The sequence below is a fragment of the Bos indicus genome, chromosome 26 (genome assembly GCF_029378745.1).
Source record: "Bos indicus isolate NIAB-ARS_2022 breed Sahiwal x Tharparkar chromosome 26, NIAB-ARS_B.indTharparkar_mat_pri_1.0, whole genome shotgun sequence".
NCBI classification, from domain to species: Eukaryota; Metazoa; Chordata; class Mammalia; order Artiodactyla; family Bovidae; genus Bos; species Bos indicus.
In genome coordinates, this window is record NC_091785.1 from 15404264 (window position 1) to 15416412 (window position 12149).

The 12149-nt window shown below is 40.2% G+C and overlaps 1 protein-coding gene across 1 annotated transcript in view; it reads left to right on the forward strand.

Moving 5' to 3' along the window:
- PLCE1 (phospholipase C epsilon 1) overlaps nt 1–12149 on the forward strand; it is a 376762-nt gene that overhangs the window by 32490 nt on the left and 332123 nt on the right. Inside the window, exon 2 of the mRNA XM_019953110.2 lies at nt 6837–8394. Coding sequence (XP_019808669.2) covers nt 7192–8394 — 1203 coding nt within the window. The 5' untranslated portion in view covers nt 6837–7191. The remainder of the gene's footprint in view (nt 1–6836; nt 8395–12149) is intronic.

Sequence of the window (12149 nt, forward strand, 5' to 3'; positions counted from 1 at the left end):
TAATTGAGAACTGTCTGATAGATTAGTTTTTGTTGTTGCTGTTATGTCCCACCTCCTTCTAACGCCTACAGTTAGAAAAGACAGTATGCTTGTATTTCATATTCTTCTAATTTTACTATTCTTTATGATACAAAGACTCTGATGCTGGGAGGGATTGGGGGCAGGAGGAAAAGGGGACGACAGAGGATGAGATGGCTGGATGGCATCACTGACTCGATGGACGTGAGTTTGAGTGAACTCCGGGAGTTGGTGATGGGCAGGGAGGCCTGGCGTGCTGCGATTCATGGGGTCACAAAGAGTCGGACACGACTGAGCGACTGAACTGAACTGAACTGATGATACAAAGCACCCCTTCTGGTTTAAGAGCATAAAATTGGAAACATCATAGAAATTAGGGAATATAACTTTCCCTCCAGTTCAGGAACTTTCTGTATAGCTTCCTTGTTACATTAGTCTGTTCTCTTAGGTCATTCAAGTACTTAGAGCCTTATTCATAGAATGAAGGTAACAGTAGTACTCGCCTTTGTTAGCAACATATCTGGGTGCCAGTGACAGAAAACCTAAAACAGTGGTGACTTACGGAAGACAGCATATTATTTTCCTCTCTCCCAAATCCAGGAACAGGCACAGTGGCTCCTGTCTTACTTCCTTGCTATCACAGCATCTAGTTCCATGTTCGCCTTGCAGTCTGGTACGGCTGCTCCAGCTCCAGCCATCATTGCCAGCAGAAAGGAGAAAGAAAAGGGCATACTCTCTCTCTCTTCAAGGACACTGTCCGCAAATAGCAAACCATTCTGCTTATATCTAATTAGCACTGACTTAGTCATATTTGCTACATGTAGCTATAAGGGAGGCTGATAAAGAGATGGCCTTGTACTTGGCTGAAATTCAGAGTTTATATTACTGAGGGATATGGGAACAGGTCTGGGGGACAACTAGCAGTCTCTGCCACCCTACTGATAATTTTATGAGATAAAAAATGATGAAATGAGATAATATGTACAATGTGCTTAGAACATGCCTGACATATAATACGTGCTCAGCTAATATGTAAGTATTAGCCATTGTTTTTATGGATAAACATTATAGGCAATCACTTATTCACTGTATTATTTGTTCAACAGACATTGAGTACCTACTGTGTTGAATACTATACGTCTCCTGTTTAAATCCTTCAATCAACAATCTGGAGGAGACTACTGTCCAAGATAGCTTATTTTTTATGGAATAACTCTAAAAGTTCCATAACTTATTTATCAAAGTAAGTCAAAGCATGCTTCCCAAATAATTCAGTCTTACCCTTTGAAACTATAGAACAAGTCTATTTCCTCCACTCAGTTCGTCAAACATATGAAGGTGGCTAATAAGCCTCACATTTAGTTTTCTGACCCTAAGCAGGCATTTTTGTTAGCTCATTTATTTAGTATGTGGTTTGGCAAACTTTTTTTGTAAAGGGCTAGATGATAACTATTTCTGGTTTTTCAGGTCACATGTTCTCTGTTGCAGTTTCTCAACTCTACCGTCCTAATGGGAAAGCAGCCCTGGATGTTTTATAAGTGAATGGCTATGGCTGTGTTCCTATAAAATTTGTTGTTGTTGTTTAGTTTCTCAGTTGTGTCCAACCCTTGCAACCCTATGGACTGTAGCTCACTAGGCTCCCCTGTCCATGGGATTTCCCAGGCAAGAATATTGGAGTGGGTTGCCATTTCCTCCTCCAGGGGATCTTCCAGACCCAGGGATCAAACCCACGTTCCTGTGTTTATGTCTCCTAACATTCAACTGAGTAATTTATTCAAATGAAAGAGGGAGGTAAAATGTGTATATTTTATGGGAAAAATTGGAGAAACTACCCAAAGATGCTTTTTGAAAGGTTTAAATCTATCATTTGTTTCCCATTAGTCACATCTGTTCTTTTCCTTTTTTCTGTCTTGTTTTTTTAGTTACTTGAAAAAAAAAATTAAGATTCTAACGTTTTTACTTTCTTTCTGTATTTTTGGTTAAAGTGATAGCATTGGGGCTTATAGTATACATCTTAAGCTTGTGACAACCTGACTTTAAGTAATATTACAGGGCTTCCCTGATAGCTCAGGTGGTAAAGAATCTGCCTGCAGTGCAGGAGACCCTGGTTCGATTTCTGGGTCAGGAAGATCCCCTGGAGAAGAGATAGGCTACCCTCTCTAGTATTCTTGGGCTTACCTTGTGGCTCAGCTGGTAAAGAATCTGCCTGCAATGTGGGAGACCTGGGTTCCATCTCTGGGTTGAGAAAATCCCCTGAAGAAGGGAAAGGCTACCACTCTAGTATTTTGGCCTAGAGAATTCCATGGACTGTATAGTCCATGGGGTCACAAAGAGCTGGACACGACTTTTACTTCACTTCACCCAAATTCATGTAGAAAACAGTCTTATATTAATATATTTCCATTTCTTCTCTTTTGACCTTTGTGCTGTTAATGTCATACATTTTACTTCTAAATTTGTTAGTAACTGTATAGTCATTGTTATTACTTTTACTTTAAATGGTCAATTCAGTTAAGTTCAGTCGCCCAGTTGTGTCCGACTCTTTGCGACCCCATGAATCACAGCACGCCAGGCCTTCCTGTCCATCACCATCTCCCGGAGCTCAGTCGGACTCACGTCCATTGAGTCGGTGATGCCATCTAGCCATCTCGTCCTCTGTCATCCCCTTCTCCTCCTGCCCTCAATCCCTCCCAGCATCAGGGTCTTTTACAATGAGTCAACTCTTCGCATGAGCTGGCCAAAGTATTGGAGTTTCAGCTTTAGCATCAGTCCTTCAATGAACACCCAGGACTGATTTCATTTAGGATGGACTGGTTAGATCTCCTTGCAGTCAAAGGGACTTTCAACAGTCTTCTCCAACACCACAGTTCAAAAGCATCAATTCTTCAGTGCTCAGCTTCTTTACAGTCCAACTCACACATCCATACATGACCACTGGAAAAACCATAGCCTTGACTAGATTGACCTTTGTTGACAAAGTAATATCCCTGCTTTTCAATATGCTATCTAGGTTGGTCATAACTTTCCTTCCAAGGAGTAAGCGTCTTTTAATTTCATGGCTGCAATCACCATCTGCAGTGATTTTGGAGCCCAGAAAAATAAAGTCAGCCACTGTTTCCACTGTTTCCCCATCTATCTGCCATGAAGTGATGAGACAAGATGCCATGATCTTAGTTTTCTGAATGTTGAGCTTTAAGCCAACTTTTTCACTCTCCTCTTTCACTTTCATTAAGAGGCTTTTGAGTTCCTCTTCACTTTCTGCCATAAGGGTGGTGTCATCTGCATATCTGAGGTTATTGATATTTCTCCTGGCAATCTTGATTCCAGCTTGTGCTTCTTCCAGCCCAGCGTTTCTCATGATGTACTCTGCATATAAGTTAAATAAGCAGGGTGACAATATACAGCCTTGACGTACTCCTTTTCCTATTTGGAACCAGTCTGTTGTTCCATGCCCAGTTCTAACTGTTGCTTCCTGACCTGCATACAGGTTTCTCAAGAGGCAGGTCAGGTGGTCTGGTATTCCCATCTCTTTCAGAATTTTCCAGAGTTTATTGTGATCCACAGAGTCAAAGGCTTTGGCATAATCAATAAAGCAGAAATAGATGTTTTTCTGGAGCTCTCTTGCTTTTTCAGTGATCCAGCGGATGTTGGCAATTTGATCTCTGGTTCCTCTGCCTTTTCTAAAACCAGCTTGAACATCTGGAAGTTCACAGTTCACATACTGCTGAAGCCTGACTTGGAGAATTTTGAGCATTACTTTACTAGCGTGTGAGATGAGTGCAATTGTGCAATTGTGTGATGGTTTGAGCATTCTTTGGCATTGCCTTTCTTTGGGATTGGAATGAAAACGGACCTTTGCCAGTCCTGTGGCCACTGCTGAGTTTTCCAAATTTGCTGGCATATTGAGTGCAGCCCTTTCACAGCATCATCTTTCAGGATTTGAAATAGCTCAACTGGAATTCCATCACCTCCACTAGCTTTGTTTGTAGTGATGCTTTCTAAGGCCCACTTGACTTCACATTCCAAGATGTCTGGCTCTAGGTGAGTGATCACACCACTGTGATTATCTTGGTCATGAAGATCTTTTTTATACAGTTCTTCTGTGTATTCTTACCACGTCTTCTTAATACCTTCTGCTTCTGTTAGGTCCATACCATTTCTGTCCTCTATAGAGCTCATCTTTGCATGAAGTGTTCCCTTGGTATCTCTAATTTTCTTGAAGAGTTCTCTAGTCTTTCCCATTCTGTTGTTTGCCTCTATTTCTTTGCACTGATCGCTGAGGAAGGCTTTCTGATCTCTCCTTGCTATTCTTTGGAACTCTGCATTCAGATGTTTATATCTTCCCTTTTCTCCTTTGCTTTTCATTTCTCTTCTTATCACAGCTATTTGTAAGGCCTCCTCAGACAGCCATTTTGCTTTTTTGCATTTCTTTTCCATGGGGATGGTCTTGATCCCTTCTCCTGTACAATGTCATGAACCTCTGTCCATACTTCATCAGGCATTCTACCTATCAGATCTAGTCCCTTAAATCTATTTCTCACTTCCACTGTATAATCATAAGGGATTTGATTTAGGTCATACCTGAATGGTCTAGTGGTTTTCCCTACTTTTTTCAGTTTAAGTCTGAATTTGGCAATAAGGAGTTCATGATCTGAGCCACAGTCATCTCCCAGTCTTGTTTTGCTGACTGTATAGTGCTTCTCCATCTCTGGCTGCAAATAATATAATCAGTCTGATTTAGATGTTAACCATCTGGTGATGTCCATGTGTAGAGTCTTCTCTTGTGTTGTTGGAAGAGGGTGTTTGCTATGACTAGTGTGTTCTCTTGGCAAAACTCTATTAGCCTTTGCCCTGCTTCATTCCGTACTCCAAGGCCAAATTTGCCTGTTACTCCAGGTGTTTCTTGACTTCCTACTTTTGCATTCCAGTCCCCTATAATGAAAAGGACATCTTTTTTGGGTGTTAGTTCTAAAAGGTCTTATAGGTCTTCATAGAACCATTCAACTTCAGCTTCTTTAGCATTACTGGTTGGGGCATAGGCTTGGATTACCATGATATTGAATGGATTGCCTTGGAAATGAACAGAGATCATTCTGTCGTTTTTGAGGTTGCCTCCAAGTACTGCATTTCGGACTCTTTTGTTGACCATGATGGCTACACCATTTCTTCTGAGGGATTCCTGCCTGCAGTAGTAGATATAATGGTCATCTGAGTTAAATTCACCCATTCCAGTCCATTTTAGTTTGCTGATTCCTAGAATGTCGACGTTCACTCTTGCCATCTCCTGTTTGACCACTTCCAATTTGCCTTGATTCATGGACCTGACATTCCAGGTTCCTATGCAATATTGCTCTTTACAGCATCAGACCTTGCTTCTATCACCAGTCACATCCACAACTGGGTATTGTTTTTGCTTTGGCTCTAACCCTTCATTCTTTCTGGGGTTATTTCTCCACTGATCTCCAGTAGCATATTGGGCACATACTGACTTGGGGAGTTCCTCTTTAAGTATCCTATCATTTTGCCTTTTCATACTGTTCATGGGGTTCTCAAGGCAAGAAACCTGAAGTGGTTTGCCATTCTCTTCTCCAGTGGACTACATTCTCAATTAGTTATTTAAAATGTAAGAAAAATTGTATTTATCTACATATTTAACATTTTTCATACTCTGTTTCTTTTTGTAGATCCAGATTTCTATCTAGCATATTTCTTCTACCTAAAGGACTTTCTTTACCATTTCTTATTTTAGTGAGCCTTTTTTTTTTTTTGACTGCATGGCTTGTGGGATCTTAGTTTCCCAACCAGGGATTGAACCCATGCCCCTTCAGTGGAAAGATGGATTCCTAATCACTGGACCTTCAGGAAAGTCCGTTTTTATCTTTGTTATATGTAAGTTTACTCTTGATGAATTCTTTCAGCTTTTCTATGTCTAAAAGTCTTTATTTCATTTTGTTTTCAAAAAATATTTTTGTTGGGTATAGAATTCTAATTTGGCAACCCACTCCAGTATTCTAGCCTGCAGAATCCTGTGGACAGAGGAGCCTGGTGGGGTGCTATCTATCAGGTCGCACAGAGTCAGACATGACTGAAGCGACTTAACGTGCATTGCATGCATTGTAGAAGAAAATGGCAACCCACTCCAGTATTTTTGCTTGGAGAATCCCAGGGACAGAGGATCCTGGTGGGCTGCTGTCTGTGGGGTTGCACAGAGTCAGACATGACTGAAGTGGCTTAGCAGCAGCAGCATATATATATATATTTTTATTTTTTTTAAGTTTTTTTTAAATAAACTTTTTTTTTATTTTTTAATAAACTAAATTGGCTTGCCTTGTTCCTAATGAGAAGCCTGCTAGCGTCCCTATGTTTTCTCCACTCTACTTTATGTGTCTTCCTTCTCTAATTTCCTTGGCTTTATTGAAGTCTCAACTTCTTTTTAAATTAGACACACTGTTTGGTTTCATCTGAGTCCCTCCTCCTCCCCAGTAGCCTAAAAACTCAAAAGGTATAAGCTAGGGCATTTATAGAACTCACCTTATTTATTTATTCTTCTTTCTGGAATTACTATTCTATGTTGCCTGTTATTCAGTATCTCAAAACGATTATTTCATTATTTTTTCTGACTTTTTTCAGTTGTTTAAGGAAGAAGGATAAACCTGATCTCTGTTATTCTGTACTGGCTGGAAACAGAAGTTTGAAATATTGAATAAAAAAATAAGTACTTAAAACCAACTTCTGATTCATATTTTGCAGTAGCTTAGAATTATGAGGTCATTTTTAAAAATTTGTTTAGTGTTTGACATTATCTCTTTTTCTTACAGGATACATTCAAACTGGATTTTAAAATCATTGTAAGCCAGTGATGGATCAGAAGTTACAGAATGCAATGCCGAATAAAAGTCTCCCAAAGAATTGCTTCAAAGAACCGAAGAAAGAAAATTGATCTATTTCCTTAATACCTTGATCTAGAAAAACATACTGCACATGGTAGGAAGTGATAACTGGGAAAGTTTATTTCGGTCTTAATATACCTAAATGAGAGGAACTGGTCACTTTGTTTCTCAGAGGGCTTATACACCTGAGATTATGTTAAAAACCAGTAGTTTCATTAACATCTTGACATGATCACAGGAGAGGAGAAACAGAGTGCTAGCTGAAACCCTGCATCTGGTCAAGATGACTTCTGAAGAAATGGCAGGTTCTGTTCTCAGACCTGTGAGTCAGAGAAAAGTGATCTCTGCTCAGTCAACTGTAGATGAAAGTAATGATAAGGTCTCGGGCATCAGTGTTCCGAAGTCTCATCCTGTCAGGCAGAGTGGGGAGACTTCTCATACCATCTTGCAACCGACCAAACTTACGGAAGAATCTTCTGGAAGCAACGTGCCCCAGATTTTCTCAGTAGCAAGGGAGAAAATAACCAGTGACGAGAACAGTAATGAAAAGTGCTGGGAGAAAAGCATGCCAGATTCTGTGAAAAACCTTAACATTAACTGCAACAGCATATTGAAAAACCATCAGCACGGCCCTCCTCAGAGCCAGTTTTATGAAACGTGCAATTCTATCACAGAGGAAGGTCTGTGTTTGGAAACTGGAATCCCTTCTTCACTGGAAGGAAAGGTGTTCCCTGGAATTCAACTGGAAATAGACACATCTCCCATGGGCATGAGTCCATTAGGAACTCAGTCGGCCATCATAGAGACAAGCAGGGCACACCCTGAAAGCAACATGGCAGTGTTTCACTTGCGTTACGAAGTTGACAGAAGAATGTCAGACAGTTTCTGTCCCCTGTCAGATAACTTGATTTTGGATGATTGTGGAAACTGTGTACTACCTGCCGTTGGTGAGGAACAAGAGAAAAATTACATGGCATATACTTGCAAACTGATGGAATTGACAAATAACTGTGACAATAAGAATAGGCAGCTGCAGTGTGATCATTGTAACCCCTTGAATGACAAATACTTGTGCTTTGAAGGCTCTTGCCCAAAGGCCGATGTGGTATGTTCAAGTGACAGCTTTTGCAGGGAGGATTTTACTGACAGTCCACCTGCCAAGACCTTTCTGAGCCATTTTGAGGACTTCCCCGATAATTGTGAAGAGGTAGAAGAAGATTTGTTCAAAAATAAAAAGGAGCGGTCTGCTTGGTTAGTGAGGAGATTTTGCAAAAATGACAAGGAAGTTAAGAAATCTGTGTTTACTGGGACAAGGGCAATTGTGAGAACTTTGCCTTCTGGTCACATTGGACTGGAGGCTTTGAGTTACATTGATCAGAAGAAAAATGGTCTCTTATTGCCTCCTGGGAGAGTCATGGAACGGCTGTCAACAATGGTGGTTAGGCAAGATGGTTCCCAAGGTCTGTCAGAAGCCCAGTGGTATCTGGTAAGAGTTAAAGTTTCTTTTAATCCATTTTTCAAAGTTGGTTTTTTAAAACTCGAAATCTCCATTGTCTTAATTCATGGGAAATGTTCAGTTCTGGCCAATGATTCTTAGGGGAAGCATTTATAGTTACTGGAAATTAGTAGACCTAACAGATACTGGAATTGATACCTGTCAAGACTGAGTTAATTCCACAGCAACATAAGTCACAAAATACACATAAATATGCGCTCAGAGAAGTTAGGGAGAGTCCCTGATTACTGTTTGCGGGCTTATAAAACAGAAACTCCTGGGAGTGGGAAAATGGTTCTGTCAACTGATTATTCAGCTGTATCCTTCAGAGATACATCTGTCCTCTTCTGCCATGGAGTTCATCATTGTTTTTAGGTTGCAAGGCTTAAAAGAACTTAAATCTCATTTTCTCTGTTCAATTCCTCTAGCCAGTGTTTCCTGTTTCTTCCCTCTTAATCCTTTTTATGCCATGGCCCTCTTTGGCTATTTGGTGAAGTCTTTGGGTTGAGAAGAACACTTTTAAATGCATCAAATGAAATACAAAGGATCATAAAGGACACAGATTATGTGGATAGACATATATCAAGATATTTTTGAAATTGTAATATAGGAGGATACTTCTTTATTAACACACTAAATAATGGCAGCTAATGATGAGATAACTACCATAACTTCCAGGTAGTGAAGAATGTTAGTAGGGAATGGTTTACCTGGGATTTTCCCAGTTTTAGCACTGAAAGTCCCATGTTCTGGGAAGCCGCTCAGTCTTGGACAAACCAAGACAAACGAATTAATTAGTTACCTTAGTTATAAGTACTATTTTAGAGTCTCTTCCATGACTATAATATATGGCAATATCTGTGATTTCTATTGGTGACAAAATCACAGGTACTGCTAGTGTTACTGAAGTTTGTTGCTTACATTCATAATGGGAGGAAATGCTAAACTTCTATTTGAGGTTAATAAAAGAACTTTTTCTCATCCGAATTTCTGGACTCTCTGAGTTCTATCCATAGTTCCCCCTCTTTAAGATTCCTGCTCTGGAAACGCACACAAGTAGTTGCCCACTCTTGGACCTGATCTTGGCATCAGAAGCCAGCACCATGTGTTCTCTTGTGTTTGTTTGTTTTTTTTCCTTCTGTGGCTAAGTAGCCCTACTTCCTTCAACTGATGTTAGTGGAGAAGCTGTTTCTATAACTTTTGCATTCCAGTTTTGCACAATTCCTTAAAACCTGGTCCTAAAAATAAACCCAATCTAAAAGAACATCCTTTTATTGAACTGTGACTAGCATATTTTTATTTTCATCATCATCAATTGTGGGAACTAATATTTATTGTGAATTTACATATGCTAGGCACTGGACTGAATAACTTACACACTTCATTTCATGAAATCATCTCAACTACCTTCTGATGTGGTCTGATTATTCACCCCATTGTATCATTAAGAAAACAGAGGCTCAAGGAAATTCTATACCTTCAGTTCAGTTCAGTGCAGTTGCTCACTTGTGTCTGACTCATCCATGCCCCACGGATTGTGGCGTGCCAGGCCTCCCTCTCCATCACCAACTCCCGGAGCTTGTTCAAACTCATGTCCATTGAGTTGGTAATGCCATCCAGCCATCTCATCCTCTCTTGTCCCCTTCTCCTTTTCAATCTTTCCCAGCATCAGGGTCTTTTCTAAAGAGTCAGTTCTTTGCATCAGGTGGCCAAAGTGTTGGAGTTTCAGCTTTACCATCAGTCCTTCCCATGAATATTCAGGACTGATTTCCTTTAGAATGGACTGGTTGGATCTCCTTGCAGTCCAAGCGACTCTCAAGTCTTCTCCAACACCACAGTTCAAAAGCATCAATTCTTCAGCGCTCAGCTTTCTTTATAGTCCAACTCTCATATCCATACATGACCACTGGAAAAACCATAGCTTTGACTAGACAGACCTTGGTTGAAAAATAATGTCTCTGATGTTTAATATGCTGTCTAGGTTGGTCATAACTTTTCTTCCAAGGAGCAAGCATCTTTTAATTTCATGGCTGCAGTCACCATCTGCAGTGATTTTGGAGCCCAAGAAAATAAAGTCAGCCACTGTTTCCACTGTTTCTCCATCTATTTGCAGTGAAGTGATGGGACCAGATGCCATGATCTTCGTTTTCTGAATGTTGAGTTTTAAGCCAGCTTTTTCACTCTCTTCTTTCACTTTCTTCAGGAGGCTCTTTAGTTCCTCTTTGCTTTCTGCCATAAGGGTGGTGTCATCTGCATATCTGAGGTTATTGATATTTCTCTGGGCAGTGAACACTGTGTGTAATGACCATGACAGACCCAGTGAAAACCAAATCATCTATCACTAATATTCATGCCCACAAGCATTCAAAACAGAAAAATAGAGCTGTGCAGAACAACAAGGGAATTCAATATATACTGATCAAGAAAGATGTTCAAGAAGATAACAAATGAAAAAAATATAAAGCACAAGTTTCCAACCATCTTCTATTGAGGTATAATGCACACATCATTTTAAAGTGTACAAATCCGTGCTTTTTAGTACAGTCACAAGATGGTGCACCCATCACAACTATCTAATTCCAAAATAATTTTAACACCTCAAAAAGAAACTCCTGGGGCTTTCCTGATGGCGCAGTCGTAAAGAATCTGCCTGCCAATGAAGGAGACATGGGTCCAATCCCTGATCTGGGAAGATCCCACGTACTGAAGAGTAGCTGAGCCCATGCACCACAATTATTGAGCCTGTGCCCTAGAGCCCAGGAACCACAACTTCTGAAGCCCCCGCACCCTAGAGTCTGGGCTGCACAGCAAGAGAAGCCACTGCAAAGACAGGCCTGCATACCACAGCTACAGAGTACCCCTGCTCACCGTGATGAGAAAAAAAGCCCAAGCAGCGATGAAGACCCAGCACAGCCAAAAATAAAGATAAATAAGTAAATAAGAAACCTCTTAACCATTAGTGACCACTCTCTATTCCTCCCCTTCCCCTGGCGACCACTAATCTGCTTTTGGTCCCTGTGGATTGCCAATTCTGGACATTTCCTACAAGATCTGACTTCTTGTGACTGGATTCTTTCACCTACCATCATGTTTTCCAGGCTCATCCATGTCATGACATATATCAGAACTATATTCTTTTTTATGACCAAATAATATTCTTCTGTATGGATGTACCAGATTTACTCATCCATTCATCAGTTAAAGGACGATGGGTTGTTTCCACTTTGGGGCTGTTATGAATGATGCTGCTATGAATGGTCCTGGACAAGTTTTAGAGTGAACATATATTTTCATTCCTCCTGGTAAGATACTTAGGAGTGGGATTATTGGGTCATATGGTAATGTCATGTTTAACATCTTGGGGAAGGAACAAAATGTTTTCTAAAACCACTGCTCCATTTTATATTCTCAGTAGTAATACATGAGAATTCCAGTGTCTCCACATCCTCACCAACACTTGTTACTATTCATTTCATTTATGAAAGCTATCTCAGTGGGTGTGACCTGGTAATTCATTGTGGTTTCAATTTGCATTTCCTTGATAACTAACGACGTTGAAAAGTTTTCCATTTCCTTGTTGGCCGTTTATATATCGTCTTTGGAGAAATATCAATTCAGATCCTTTCCCCATTAAAGAAAATGGATCTTTTTGCCTATTTACTGTTGCATTGCAAGGCTTCTTCATATATTCTTACCAGATACATGATTTGCAAATATATTCTGTTGGTGTGCTTTTGCCTTTTTGA